Raw genomic sequence first — 12,741 nt, 5'->3', positions numbered from 1 at the left:
TGTCTCTCTCTCTCTGTCTCTCTCTCTCTGTCTCTCTCTCTGTCTGTCTGTCTGTCTCTCTCTCTCTCTCTGTCTCTCTCTCTCTGTCTGTCTGTCTCTCTCTCTCTCTCTCTGTCTCTCTCTCTCTCTCTCTGTCTCTCTCTCTCTCTCTCCCTGTCTCTCTGTCTCTCTCTCTGTCTCTCTCTCTCTGACTCTCTGTCTGTCTGTCTCTCTCTCTCTCTCTCTGTCTCTCTCTCTCTCTGTCTGTCTCTCTCTCTCTCTCCATGTCTCTCTCTCTCCCTCCGATTCCCCTCTGATTCTATTGGTTATTATTTTTCAGGATGGTATCACGGAAGACGATGTGGAGGACGGTTTCAAGGCCATGTTCTCACAGCTTGCCGGGGAGGTGAGTTACGTTTCCAAAAACAGACTCCCCACGCTGACCCCGGGTACCACTCTGACCCCACGCTGACCCCGGGTACCACTCTGACCCCACGCTGACCCCGGGTACCACTCTGACCCCACGCTGACCCCGGGTACCACTCTGACCCCACGCTGACCCCGGGTACCACTCTGACCCCACGCTGACCCCGGGTACCACTCTGACCCCACGCTGACCCCGGGTACCACTCTGACCCCACGCTGACCCCGGGCACCACTCTGACCCCACGCTGACCCCGGGTACCACTCTGACCCCACGCTGACCCCAGGTACCACTCTGACCCCACGCTGACCCCGGGTACCACTCTGACCCCACGCTGACCCCGGGTACCACTCTGACCCCATGCTGACCCCGGGTACCACTCTGACCCCACGCTGACCCCGGGTACCACTCTGACCCCACGCTGACCCCGGGTACCACTCTGACCCCACGCTGACCCCGGGTACCACTCTGACCCCACGCTGACCCCAGGTACCACTCTGACCCCACGCTGACCCCGGGTACCACTCTGACCCCACGCTGACCCCGGGTACCACTCTGACCCCATGCTGACCCCGGGTACCACTCTGACCCCACGCTGACCCCGGGTACCACACTGACCCCGGGTACCACACTGACCCCAGGTATCACTCTGATCCCGGGTATCATGCTGACCCCACACTGACCCCGGTTATCTCTCTGACCCCATGCTGACCCCGGGTATCACTCTGACCCCACGCTGACCCCGGATACCACTCTGACCCCACGCTGACCCCGGGTACCACACTGACCCCGGGTACCACTCTGACCCCGGGTATCATGCTGACCCCACACTGACCCCAAGCTGACCCTGGCTATCACACTGACCCCAGGTATCACTCTGAGCCCACACTGACCCCAAGCTGACCCTGGGTATCACACTGACCCCACGCTGACGCTGGGTATCACTCTGACCCCGGGTATCACTCTGACCCCGGGTATCACTCTGACCCCACGCTGACCCCGGGTATCACTCTGACCCCACGCTGACCCCGGGTATCACTCTGACCCCACGCTGACCCCGGGTATCACTCTGACCCCACGCTGACCCCGGGTTTCACTCTGACCCCACGCTGACCCCGGGTATCACTCTGACCCCACGCTGACGCTGGGTATCACTCTGACACCACGCTGACGCTGGGTATCACTCTGACCCCGGGTATCACTCTGACCCCACGCTGACCCTGGGTATCACTCTGACCCCGGGTATCACTCTGACCCCACGCTGACCCTGGGTATCACTCTGACGCCGGGTATCACTCTGACCCCACGCTGATGCTGGGTATCACTCTGACCCCACGCTGACGCTGGGTATCACTCTGACCCCACACTGACGCTGGGTATCACTCTGACCCCACACTGACGCTGGGTATCACTCTGACCCCACACTGACGCCGGGTATCACTCTGACCCCACGCTGACCCCGATTATCACTCTGACCCCACGCTGACGCCGGGTAACACTCTGACCCCACGCTGACGCTGGGTATCACTCTGACCCCACACTGACGCTGGGTATCACTCTGACCCCACACTGACGCTGGGTATCACTCTGACCCCGGGTACCACTCTGACCCCACGCTGACCCCGGGTACCACTCTGACCCCACGCTGACCCCGGGTACCACTCTGACCCCACGCTGACCCCGGGTACCACTCTGACCCCACGCTGACCCCGGGTACCACTCTGACCCCACGCTGACCCCGGGTACCACTCTGACCCCACGCTGACCCCGGGTACCACTCTGACCCCACGCTGACCCCGGGTACCACTCTGACCCCACGCTGACCCCGGGTACCACTCTGACCCCACGCTGACCCCAGTTACCACTCTGACCCCACGCTGACCCCGGGTACCACTCTGACCCCACGCTGACCCCGGGTACCACTCTGACCCCATGCTGACCCCGGGTACCACTCTGACCCCACGCTGACCCCGGGTACCACTCTGACCCCACGCTGACCCCGGGTACCACTCTGACCCCACGCTGACCCCGGGTACCACTCTGACCCCACGCTGACCCCAGGTACCACTCTGACCCCACGCTGACCCCGGGTACCACTCTGACCCCACGCTGACCCCGGGTACCACTCTGACCCCATGCTGACCCTGGGTACCACTCTGACCCCACGCTGACCCCGGGTACCACACTGACCCCGGGTACCACACTGACCCCAGGTATCACTCTGATCCCGGGTATCATGCTGACCCCACACTGACCCCGGTTATCTCTCTGACCCCATGCTGACCCCGGGTATCACTCTGACCCCACGCTGACCCCGGATACCACTCTGACCCCACGCTGACCCCGGGTACCACACTGACCCCGGGTACCACTCTGACCCCGGGTATCATGCTGACCCCACACTGACCCCAAGCTGACCCTGGCTATCACACTGACCCCAGGTATCACTCTGAGCCCACACTGACCCCAAGCTGACCCTGGGTATCACACTGACCCCACGCTGACGCTGGGTATCACTCTGACCCCGGGTATCACTCTGACCCCGGGTATCACTCTGACCCCACGCTGACCCCGGGTATCACTCTGACCCCACGCTGACCCCGGGTATCACTCTGACCCCACGCTGACCCCGGGTATCACTCTGACCCCACGCTGACCCCGGGTTTCACTCTGACCCCACGCTGACCCCGGGTATCACTCTGACCCCACGCTGACGCTGGGTATCACTCTGACACCACGCTGACGCTGGGTATCACTCTGACCCCGGGTATCACTCTGACCCCACGCTGACCCTGGGTATCACTCTGACCCCGGGTATCACTCTGACCCCACGCTGACCCTGGGTATCACTCTGACGCCGGGTATCACTCTGACCCCACGCTGATGCTGGGTATCACTCTGACCCCACGCTGACGCTGGGTATCACTCTGACCCCACACTGACGCTGGGTATCACTCTGACCCCGGGTATCACTCTGACCCCACGCTGACCCTGGGTATCACTCTGACGCCGGGTATCACTCTGACCCCACGCTGATGCTGGGTATCACTCTGACCCCACGCTGACGCTGGGTATCACTCTGACCCCACACTGACGCTGGGTATCACTCTGACCCCGGGTATCACTCTGACCCCACGCTGACGCTGGGTATCACTCTGACCCCGGGTATCACTCTGACCCCACGCTGACCCTGGGTATCACTCTGACCCCGGGTATCACTCTGACCCCACGCTGACCCTGGGTATCACTCTGACGCCGGGTATCACTCTGACCCCACGCTGATGCTGGGTATCACTCTGACCCCACGCTGACGCTGGGTATCACTCTGACCCCACACTGACGCCGGGTATCACTCTGACCCCACGCTGACGCCGGGTATCACTCTGACCCCACGCTGACGCTGGGTATCACTCTGACCCCGGGTATCACTCTGACCCCACGCTGACGCTGGGTATCACTCTGACCCCACTCTGACGCTGGGTATCACTCTGACCCCACGCTGACGCTGGGTATCACTCTGACCCCTTGTATCACTCTGACCCCACGCTGACGCTGGGTATCACTCTGACCCCGGGTATCACTCTGACCCCACACTGACGCTGGGTATCACTCTGACCCCACACTGACGCTGGGTATCACTCTGACCCCACACTGACGCTGGGTATCACTCTGACCCCACGCTGACGCTGGGTATCACTCTGACCCCTTGTATCACTCTGACCCCACGCTGACGCTGGGTATCACTCTGACCCCGGGTATCACTCTGACCCCACACTGACGCTGGGTATCACTCTGACCCCACACTGACGCTGGGTATCACTCTGACCCCACACTGACGCTGGGTATCACTCTGACCCCACGCTGACGCTGGGTATCACTCTGACCCCACGCTGACGCTGGGTATCACTCTGACCCCGGGTATCACTCTGACCCCACGCTGACCCCGGGTATCGCTCTGACCCCGGGTATCACTCTGATCCCACGCTGACCCCGGGTATCACTTTGACCCCGGGTATCACTCTGATCCCACGCTGACCCCGGGTATCACCCTGACCCCACACTGACCCCGGTTATCTCTCTGACCCCACGCTAACCCCGGGTATCACCCTGACCCCACACTGACCCCAGTTATCACCCTGACCGCACGCTGACCCCGGGCATCATGCTGGCCCCACGCTGACCCCGGGTATCACTCTGACCGCACGCTGACCCCGGGTATCACTCTGACCGCACGCTGACGCCGGGTATCACTCTGACCGCACGCTGACCCCGGGTACCACTCTGACCCCACGCTGACCCCGGGTATCACTCTGACCGCACGCTGACCCCGGGTATCACTCTGACCCCACGCTGACCCCGGGTATCACTCTGACCCCACGCTGACCCCGGGTATCACCCTGACCCCACGCTGACCCCGATTATCACTCTGACCCCACGCTGACCCCGGGTATCACTCTGACCCCACGCTGACCCCGGGTATCACCCTGACCCCACGCTGACCCCGATTATCACCCTGACCCCACGCTGACCCCGAGTATCACCCTGACCCCACGCTGACCCCGATTATAACTCTGACCCCAGGCTGACCCCGGGCATCATGCTGGCCCCACGCTGACCCCGGGTATCACTCTGACCCCACACTGACCCCGGGTATCACTCTGACCCCGGGCATCATGCTGGCCCCACGCTGACCCCGGTTATCACTCTGATCCCACGCTGACCCCGGGTATCACTCTGACCCCACGCTGACCCCGGGTATCACTCTGACCCCACGCTGACCCCGGGTATCACTCTGACCCCACACTGACCCCGGGCATCATGCTGGCCCCACGCTGACCCCGGGCATCTTGCTGGCCCCATGCTGACCCCGGGTATCACTCTGACCCCACGCTGACCCCGGGTATCACCCTGACCCCACGCTGACCCCGGTGATGAGTGAAACTCCTGGTTAATTGTTGGTTTCTTCCTCTCCAGGACATGGAGATCTCTGTCTTTGAACTGAGGATAATTCTCAATCGGGTGCTGTCCAAACGTAAGTGACTGGAAATTCGAGATAGGACCAAATTCAAGAGGCAGACAAATTGGCAAGAAAAAGCGATAGGCCTGAGGATTGGGAACAGTTTAAGATTCAGCAAAGGAGGACCAAGGGATTGGTTAACGGGAAAATAGAGTATGAAAGTAAGCTAGCGGGGAACGTAAAAACTGACTAACGGTTTCTATACCTAGAGAGAAAAAGATTGACAAAAATAAATGTAGGTCCCTTACAGTCACAAACGGGAGAATCCATAACGGGGAATAAAGAAATGGCCGAGGAACTAAATTCATACTTTGCTTCAGTCTTCACAGTGCCAGGGGTTTGGATTGGGAGCAATTTGTGAGGTGTGTCCAGGAAGGGGTTTGGAAACACAGTGGATGTTCCCAATGAAAGAGGAGGCCACACAGGACCTGGGATTGGGGAATGAGCCCGGCCAGGTCATCAACATTTCAGTGGGGGAGCATTTTGGGAATTGTGCGCGGGTGCGTGTGTGCGCGGGTGTGTGTGTGCGCGGGTGTGTGTGCGGGTGCATGTGTGCGCGGGTGTGTGTGTGCGCGGGTGTGTGTGTGCGCGGGTGTGTGTGCGCGGGTGTGTGTGCGCGGGTGTGTGCGCGGGTGTGTGTGTGCGTGGGTGTGTGTGCGGGTGCGTGTGCGTGTGTGCGCGGGTGTGTGTGTGCGCGGGTGTGTGTGTGCGCGGGTGTGTTTGCGCGGGTGTGTGTGCGGGTGCGTGTGTGCACGGGTGTGTGTGCGGGTGCGTGTGTGCGCGGGTGTGTGTGTGCGCGGGTGTGTGTGTGCACGGGTGTGTGCGCGGGTGTGTGTGCGGGTGCGTGTGTGCACGGGTGTGTGTGCGGGTGCGTGTGTGCGCGGGTGCGTGTGTGCGCGGGTGTGTGTGTGCGCGGGTGCGTTTGCGCGGGTTTGTGTGTGCGTGGGTGTGTGTGTGCGCGGGTGCGTGTGTGCGCGGGTGCGTGTGTGCGTGGGTGCGTGTGTGCGCGGGTGCGTGTGTGCACGGGTGCGTGTGTGCACGGGTGTGTGTGCGGGTGCGTGTGTGCGCGGGTGCGTGTGTGCGTGGGTGTGTGTGTGCACGGGTGCGTTTGCGCGGGTGTGTGTGCGGGTGCGTGTGTGCATGGGTGTGTGTGCGTGAGTGCGCGGGTGCGTGTGTGCGCGGGTGTGTGTGCGCGGGTGTGTGTGTGCACGGGTGTGTTTGCGCGGGTGTGTGTGCAGGTGCGTGTGTGCACGGGTGTGTGTGCGGGTGTGTGTGTGCGTGGGTGTGTGTGTGCGCGGGTGCGTGTGTGCGCGGGTGTGTGTGCGGGTGCATGTGTGCGCGGGTGCGTGTGTGCGCGTGTGCGTGGGTGTGCGTGCGCGGGTGTGTGTGTGCGCAGGTGTGTGGGTGCGTGTGTGCGCGGGTGCGTGTGTGCGCGGGTGTGTGTGTGCGCAGGTGCGTGTGCGTGGGTGCGTGTGTGCGCGGGTGTGTTCGCGGGTGCGTGTGTGTGCGGGTGTGTGCGCGGGTGGGTGTGTGCGCGGGTGGGTGTGTGCGCGGGTGCGTGTGTGCGCGGGTGGGTGTGTGTGCGGGTGTGTGTGCGGGTGTGTGTGCGGGTGTGTGTGCGGGTGCGTGTGTGCGGGTGCGTGTGTGCGCGGGTGTGTGTGCGGGTGCGTGTGTGCGCGGGTGTGTGTGCGGGTGCGTGTGTGCGAGGGTGTGGGTGCGTGTGTGAGGGTGCGTGTGAGCGCGGGTGCGTGTGTGTGCGGGTGTGTGTGCGGGTGCGTGTGTGCGCGGGTGTGTGTGCGGGTGCGTGTGTGCGCGGGTGTGTGTGCGGGTGCGTATGTGCGCGGGTGTGTGCGCGGGTGTGTGTGCGGGTGCGTGTGTGTGCGGGTGTGTGTGTGTGCGGGTGCGTGTGCGGGTGCGTGTGTGTGCGGGTGTGGGTGCGTGTGTGTGCGTGTGTGCGCGGGTGTGTGTGCGGGTGCGTGTGTGGGTGCGGGTGTGTGTGTGCGCGGGTGTGTGTGCGGGCGCGTGTGTGCGCGGGTGTGGGTGCGTTTGTGTGCGTGTATGCAGGGGTTTGTGTGCGGGTGCGTGTGTGCGCGGGTGTGTGTGCGGGTGCGTGTGTGTGCGTGTGTGCGCGGGTGTGTGTGCGGGTGCGTGTGTGTGCGGGTGCGTGTGTGTGCGTGTGTGCGCGGGTGTGTGTGCGGGTGTGTGTGCGCGGGTGCGTGTGCGCAGGTGCGCGGGTGCGTGTGTGTGCGGGTGTGTGTGTGCACGGGTGCGTGTGTGCGGGTGCGTGTGTGCGCGGGTGTGTGTGCGGGTGCGTGTGTGCGCGGGTGTGGGTGCGTGTGTGTGCGTGTGTGCGCGGGTGTGTGTGCGGGTGCGTGTGTGGGTGCGGGTGTGTGTGTGCGCGGGTGTGTGTGCGGGCGCGTGTGTGCGCGGGTGTGGGTGCGTTTGTGTGCGTGTATGCAGGGGTTTGTGTGCGGGTGCGTGTGTGCGCGGGTGTGTGTGCGGGTGCGTGTGTGTGCGTGTGTGCGCGGGTGTGTGTGCGGGTGCGTGTGTGTGCGGGTGCGTGTGTGTGCGTGTGTGCGCGGGTGTGTGTGCGGGTGTGTGTGCGCGGGTGCGTGTGCGCAGGTGCGCGGGTGCGTGTGTGTGCGGGTGTGTGTGTGCACGGGTGCGTGTGTGCGGGTGCGTGTGTGCGCGGGTGTGTGTGCGGGTGCGTGTGTGTGCGTGTGTGCGCGGGTGTGTGTGCGGGTGCGTGTGTGCGCGGGTGTGGGTGCGTGTGTGTGCGTGTGTGCACGGGTGTGTGTGCGCGTGTGTGCGCGGGTGTGTGTGCGGGTGCGTGTGTGTGCGTGTGTGCGCGGGTGTGCGTGTGTGCGCGGGTGTGTGTGCGGGTGCGTGAGTGCGCGGGTGTGTGCGCGGGTGCGTGTGTGTGCGCGGGTGCGTGTGTGTGCGCGGGTGCGTGTGTGCGCAGGTGCGTGTGTGCGCGGGTGCGTGTGTGCGCGGGTGCGCGTATGTGTGTGTGCGCGGGTGCGTGTGTGCGTGGGTGCGTGTGCACGGGTGTGTGTGCGCGGGTGCGTGTGTGCGCGGGTGCGTGTGTGCGCGGGTGCGTGTGTGCGCGGGTGCGTGTGTGCGCGGGTGCGTGTGTGCGCGTGTGTGTGTGTGCGCGGGTGCGTGTGTGCGGGTGCGTGTGTGCGTGGGTGCGTGTGCACGGGTGTGTGTGCGCGGGTGCGTGTGTGCGCGGGTGCGTGTGTGCGCGGGTGCGTGTGTGCGCGGGAGCGTGTGTGCGCGGGAGCGTGTGTGTGCGGGTGTCTGTGCGCGGGTGCGTGTGTGCGCGGGTGCGTGTGTGCGCGGGTGTGTGTGTGTGCGGGTGCGTGTGTGTGCGGGTGCGGGTGTGCACGGGTGCGTGTGTGCGCGGGTGCGCGGGTGTCTGTGCACGGGTGCGTGTGTGTGCGCGGGTGTGTGCGCGGGTGCATGTGTGCGCGGGTGCGCGGGTGTCTGGGCACGGGTGCGTGTGTGTGCGGGTGTCTGTTCACGCGTGTCCGTGTGTGCACAGGTGTGTGTGTGTGGGTGCCTGTGTGCACACGGGTGCGTGTGTGTGTGTGCGTATGGATGTGTGCGTGTTCATGTGCTTGCAAAATTCCGTCCCCTAAACACAGCAAGGAGAGGCTGGATAGACTGGGACTTTTTTCTCTGGAGCGTAGGAGGCTGAGGGGTGATCTTATAGAGGTCGATAAAATAATGAGGGGCACAGATCAGCTAGATAGTCAATGTCTTTTCCCAAAGGTAGGGGTGTCTAAAACGAGAGGGCATAGGTTTAAGGTGAGAGGGGAGAGATACAAAAGTGTCTTGAGGGGCAATTTTTTCACGCAGAGGGTGGTGAGTGTCTGGACCGAGCTGCCAGAGGTAGTAGTAGAGACGGGTACAATTTTGTCTCTTAAAAAGCATTTAGATAGTTACATGGGTAAGATGGGTATAGAGGGATATGGGCCAAATGCGGGCAATTGGGACTAGCTTAAGGGTTGAAAAAAGGAGTGAAAGATCATAGAAACCCTACAGTACAGAAAGAGGCCATTCGGCCCATCGAGTCTGCACCGACCACAAAGAAAGGAGTGGCTTGGACAAGTTGGGCCGAAGGGCCTGTTTCCATGCTGTAAACCTCTGACTGCCAGGACAGTTAAAATTCTTCAGTGTTGACACCTATTGAGACTTGAATCAAGCTTCAGATGATTAACAGCTACTCAGCTAATCTCAGATAACTGCCACCCGTTATTTAAGAAGGGTAGGAAGGATAACTCGGGAAATTATAGGCCGGTGAGCTTGACGTCCGTGGTAGGGAAGTTGTTGGAGAAGATTCTTAGAGACAGGGTGTATGCGCATTTAGAAAGGAATAAACTCATTCACGATAGTCAGCATGGTTTTGTGAGAGGGAGGTCATGCCTCACTAACCTGGTGGAGTTTTTTGAAGAAGTGACTAGAATGGTTGACGAGGGAAGGGCCGTGGATGTCGTCTATATGGACTTTAGTAAAGCGTTTGACAAAGTCCCTCATGGTAGGTTGGTGCAAAAGGTTGGATCTCATGGGATAAAGGGGGAGGTGGCTAGATGGGTGGAGAACTGGCTTGGTCACAGAAGACAGAGGGTGGTAGTGGAAGGGTCTTTTTCCGGCTGGATGCCTGTGACTCGTGGTGTCCCGCAGGGCTCTGTATTGGGACCTCTGCTGTTTGTGATTTATATAAACGATCTGGAAGAAGGTGTAACTGGGGTGATCAGTAAGTTTGCGGACAACACGGAAATGGCTGGACTTGCAGATAGTGAGGAACATTGTCAGAGGCAACAGAAGGATATAGATAGGCTGGAAATTTGGGCAAAGAAATGGCAGATGGAGTTCAATCCTGATGAATGCGAAGTGATGCACTTTGGTAGAACTAACGTAGGGGGGAGCTATACGATAAATGGCAGAACCATAAAGGGTGTAGATACGCAGAGGGACCTGGGTGTGCAAGTCCACAGATCCTTGAAGGTGACGTCATAGGTGGAGAAGGTAGTGAATAAGGCATATGGCATGCTTGCCTTTATAGGACGGGGCATAGAGTATAAAAGTTGGGGTCTGATGTTGCAGTTGTATAGAACGTTGGTTCGGCCGCATTTGGAATACTGCGTCCAGTTCTGGTCGCCACACTACCAGAAGGACGTGGAGGCTTTAGATAGAGTGCAGAGGAGGTTTACCAGGATGATGCCTGGTATGGAAGGGCTTAGTTATGAGGAGAGATTGGGTAAACTGGGGTTGTTCTCCCTGGAAAGACGGAGGATGAGGGGAGATTTAATAGAGGTGTATAAAATTATGAAAGGCACAGATAGGGTGAACGGTGGGAAGCTTTTCCCCAGGTCGGTGGTGACGTTCACGAGGGGTCATAGGTTCAAGGTGAGGGGGGGGAGGTTTAACACGGATATCAGAAGGACATATTTTACACAGAGGGTGGTGGGGGCCTGGAATGCGCTGCCGGGCAAGGTGGTGGAGGCGGACACACTGGGAACGTTTAAGACTTATCTAGACAGCCATATGAACGAAGTGGGAATGGAGGGATACAAAAGAATAGAAAGATAGAAACATAGAAAAACTACAGCACAAACAGGCCCTTCGGCCCCACAAGTTGTGCCGAACATATCCCTACCTTCTAGACCTACCTATAACCCTCCATCCTATTAAGTCCCATGTACTCATCCAGGAGTCTCTTAAAAGACCCTATTGAGTTCACCTCCACCACCACTGACGGCAGCCGATTCCACTCGCCCACCACCCTCTGTGTGAAAAAGAGGGTGGTCTAGTTTGGACCAGGGAGCGGCGCGGGTTTGGAGGGCCGAAGGGCCTGTTCCTGTGCTGTATTGTTCTTTGTTCACCCAGCTAACTCAGCTAACTGCCACCCAGTTAACTCAGCTAACTCAGTTAACCCAGCTAACTGCCACTCAACTAACTCAGCTAACTGAACTAACTCCTGATTGACTTTTAAACGAGACGACTGAATGTATTATTTCCAAATTTGCAGTTGATACAAAGTTGGGTGGGAGGGTGAGCTGTGAGGAGGATGCAGAGATGCTTCAGTGTGATTTGGACAGGCTGAGTGTGTGGGCATCTGCATGGCAGATGCAGCATAATGTGGATAAACATGGTATCCTTTGGTAATAAAACATTATTTTAATAGCCATAAATTGGGAGAGGGGAGTGTGCAGCGGGACCTGGGTGTCCTTGTGCACCAGTCGCTGAAGGTAAGCATGCAGGTGCAGCAGGCGGTAAAGAAGGCAAATGGAATGTTGGCCTTCATTGCGAGAGGTTTCGAGTACAGGAGCAGGGATGTGTTGTTGCGATTATACAGGGCCTTGGTGAGGCTACACCGAGAGTATTGTGTGCAGTTTTGGTCTCCTTTTCTGAGCAAGGATGTCCTTGCTCTCGAGGGAGTGCAGCGAAGGTTTACCAGGCTGATTCCGGGGATGGTGGGACTGATGTATGAGGAGAGATTGACTAGGTTAGGATTGTTTTCACTGGAGTTCAGACAAATGAGGGGGGATCTCATAGAGACTTATAAAATTCTAACAGGACTAGACAGGGTAGATGCAGGGAGGATGTTCCTGATGGTGGGGGGGGGTCCAGGACCAGGGGTCACAGTCTGAGGATTCAGATTGTTTGGGGCAGAGGTGAGGAGACATTTCTTCACCCAGGGAGCGGTGAGCCTGTGGAATTCATTCCCACAGGAAGTAGTTGAGGCCAAAACATTGAATGTTTTCAAGAAGCAGTTAGATACAGCACGAGGGACTAAAGGGATCAAAGGGAGGGATCAAGATATTGAGTTGGATGATCAGCCATGATCATAATGGTGGAGCAGGGCCCGAAGGGCCAAATGGCCTCTTCCTGCTCCCATGTTCTTTGTTTCTATGTCCCAGAAATGGGAAGGCCTCGTTCTGGCACCTTCAAGGCACATTGCCCCTCTGTACAAAGAACAAAGAACAGTACAGCACAGGAAACAGGCCCTTCGGCCCTCCAAGCCTGTGCCGCTCCTTGGTCCAACGAGACCAATCGTTTGTATCCCTCCATTCCCAGGCTGCTCATGTGACTATCCAGGTAAGTCTTAAACGATGTCAGCGTGTCTGCCTCCACCACCCTACTTGGCAGCGCATTCCAGGCCCCCACCACCCTCTGTGTAAAAAACATCCCTCTAATATCTGAGTTATACTTCGCCCCTCTCACCTTGAGCCCGTGACCCCTCGTGAACGTCACTTCTGATCTGGGAAAAAGCTTCCCACCGTTCACCCTATCTATACCCTTCATAATCTTGTAC

The 12,741-nt window shown here is 59.5% G+C and overlaps 1 protein-coding gene across 1 annotated transcript in view; it reads left to right on the top strand.

The window, feature by feature from the left end:
• Positions 1–319: 319 nt before the first annotated feature.
• LOC144488448 (calpain-1 catalytic subunit-like) overlaps positions 320–12,741 on the top strand; it is a gene marked incomplete at its 5' end in the record, with an annotated part of 53,539 nt that continues 41,117 nt past the window's right edge. The window contains 2 exons of the mRNA XM_078206520.1: positions 320–385; positions 5,378–5,435. Coding sequence (XP_078062646.1) covers positions 320–385; positions 5,378–5,435 — 124 coding nt within the window. The remainder of the gene's footprint in view (positions 386–5,377; positions 5,436–12,741) is intronic.

Source organism: Mustelus asterias, unplaced genomic scaffold, assembly GCF_964213995.1.
Source record: "Mustelus asterias unplaced genomic scaffold, sMusAst1.hap1.1 HAP1_SCAFFOLD_1577, whole genome shotgun sequence".
Taxonomy (NCBI): domain Eukaryota; kingdom Metazoa; phylum Chordata; class Chondrichthyes; order Carcharhiniformes; family Triakidae; genus Mustelus; species Mustelus asterias.
This window is presented reverse-complemented; position numbering and strand designations above follow the sequence as displayed.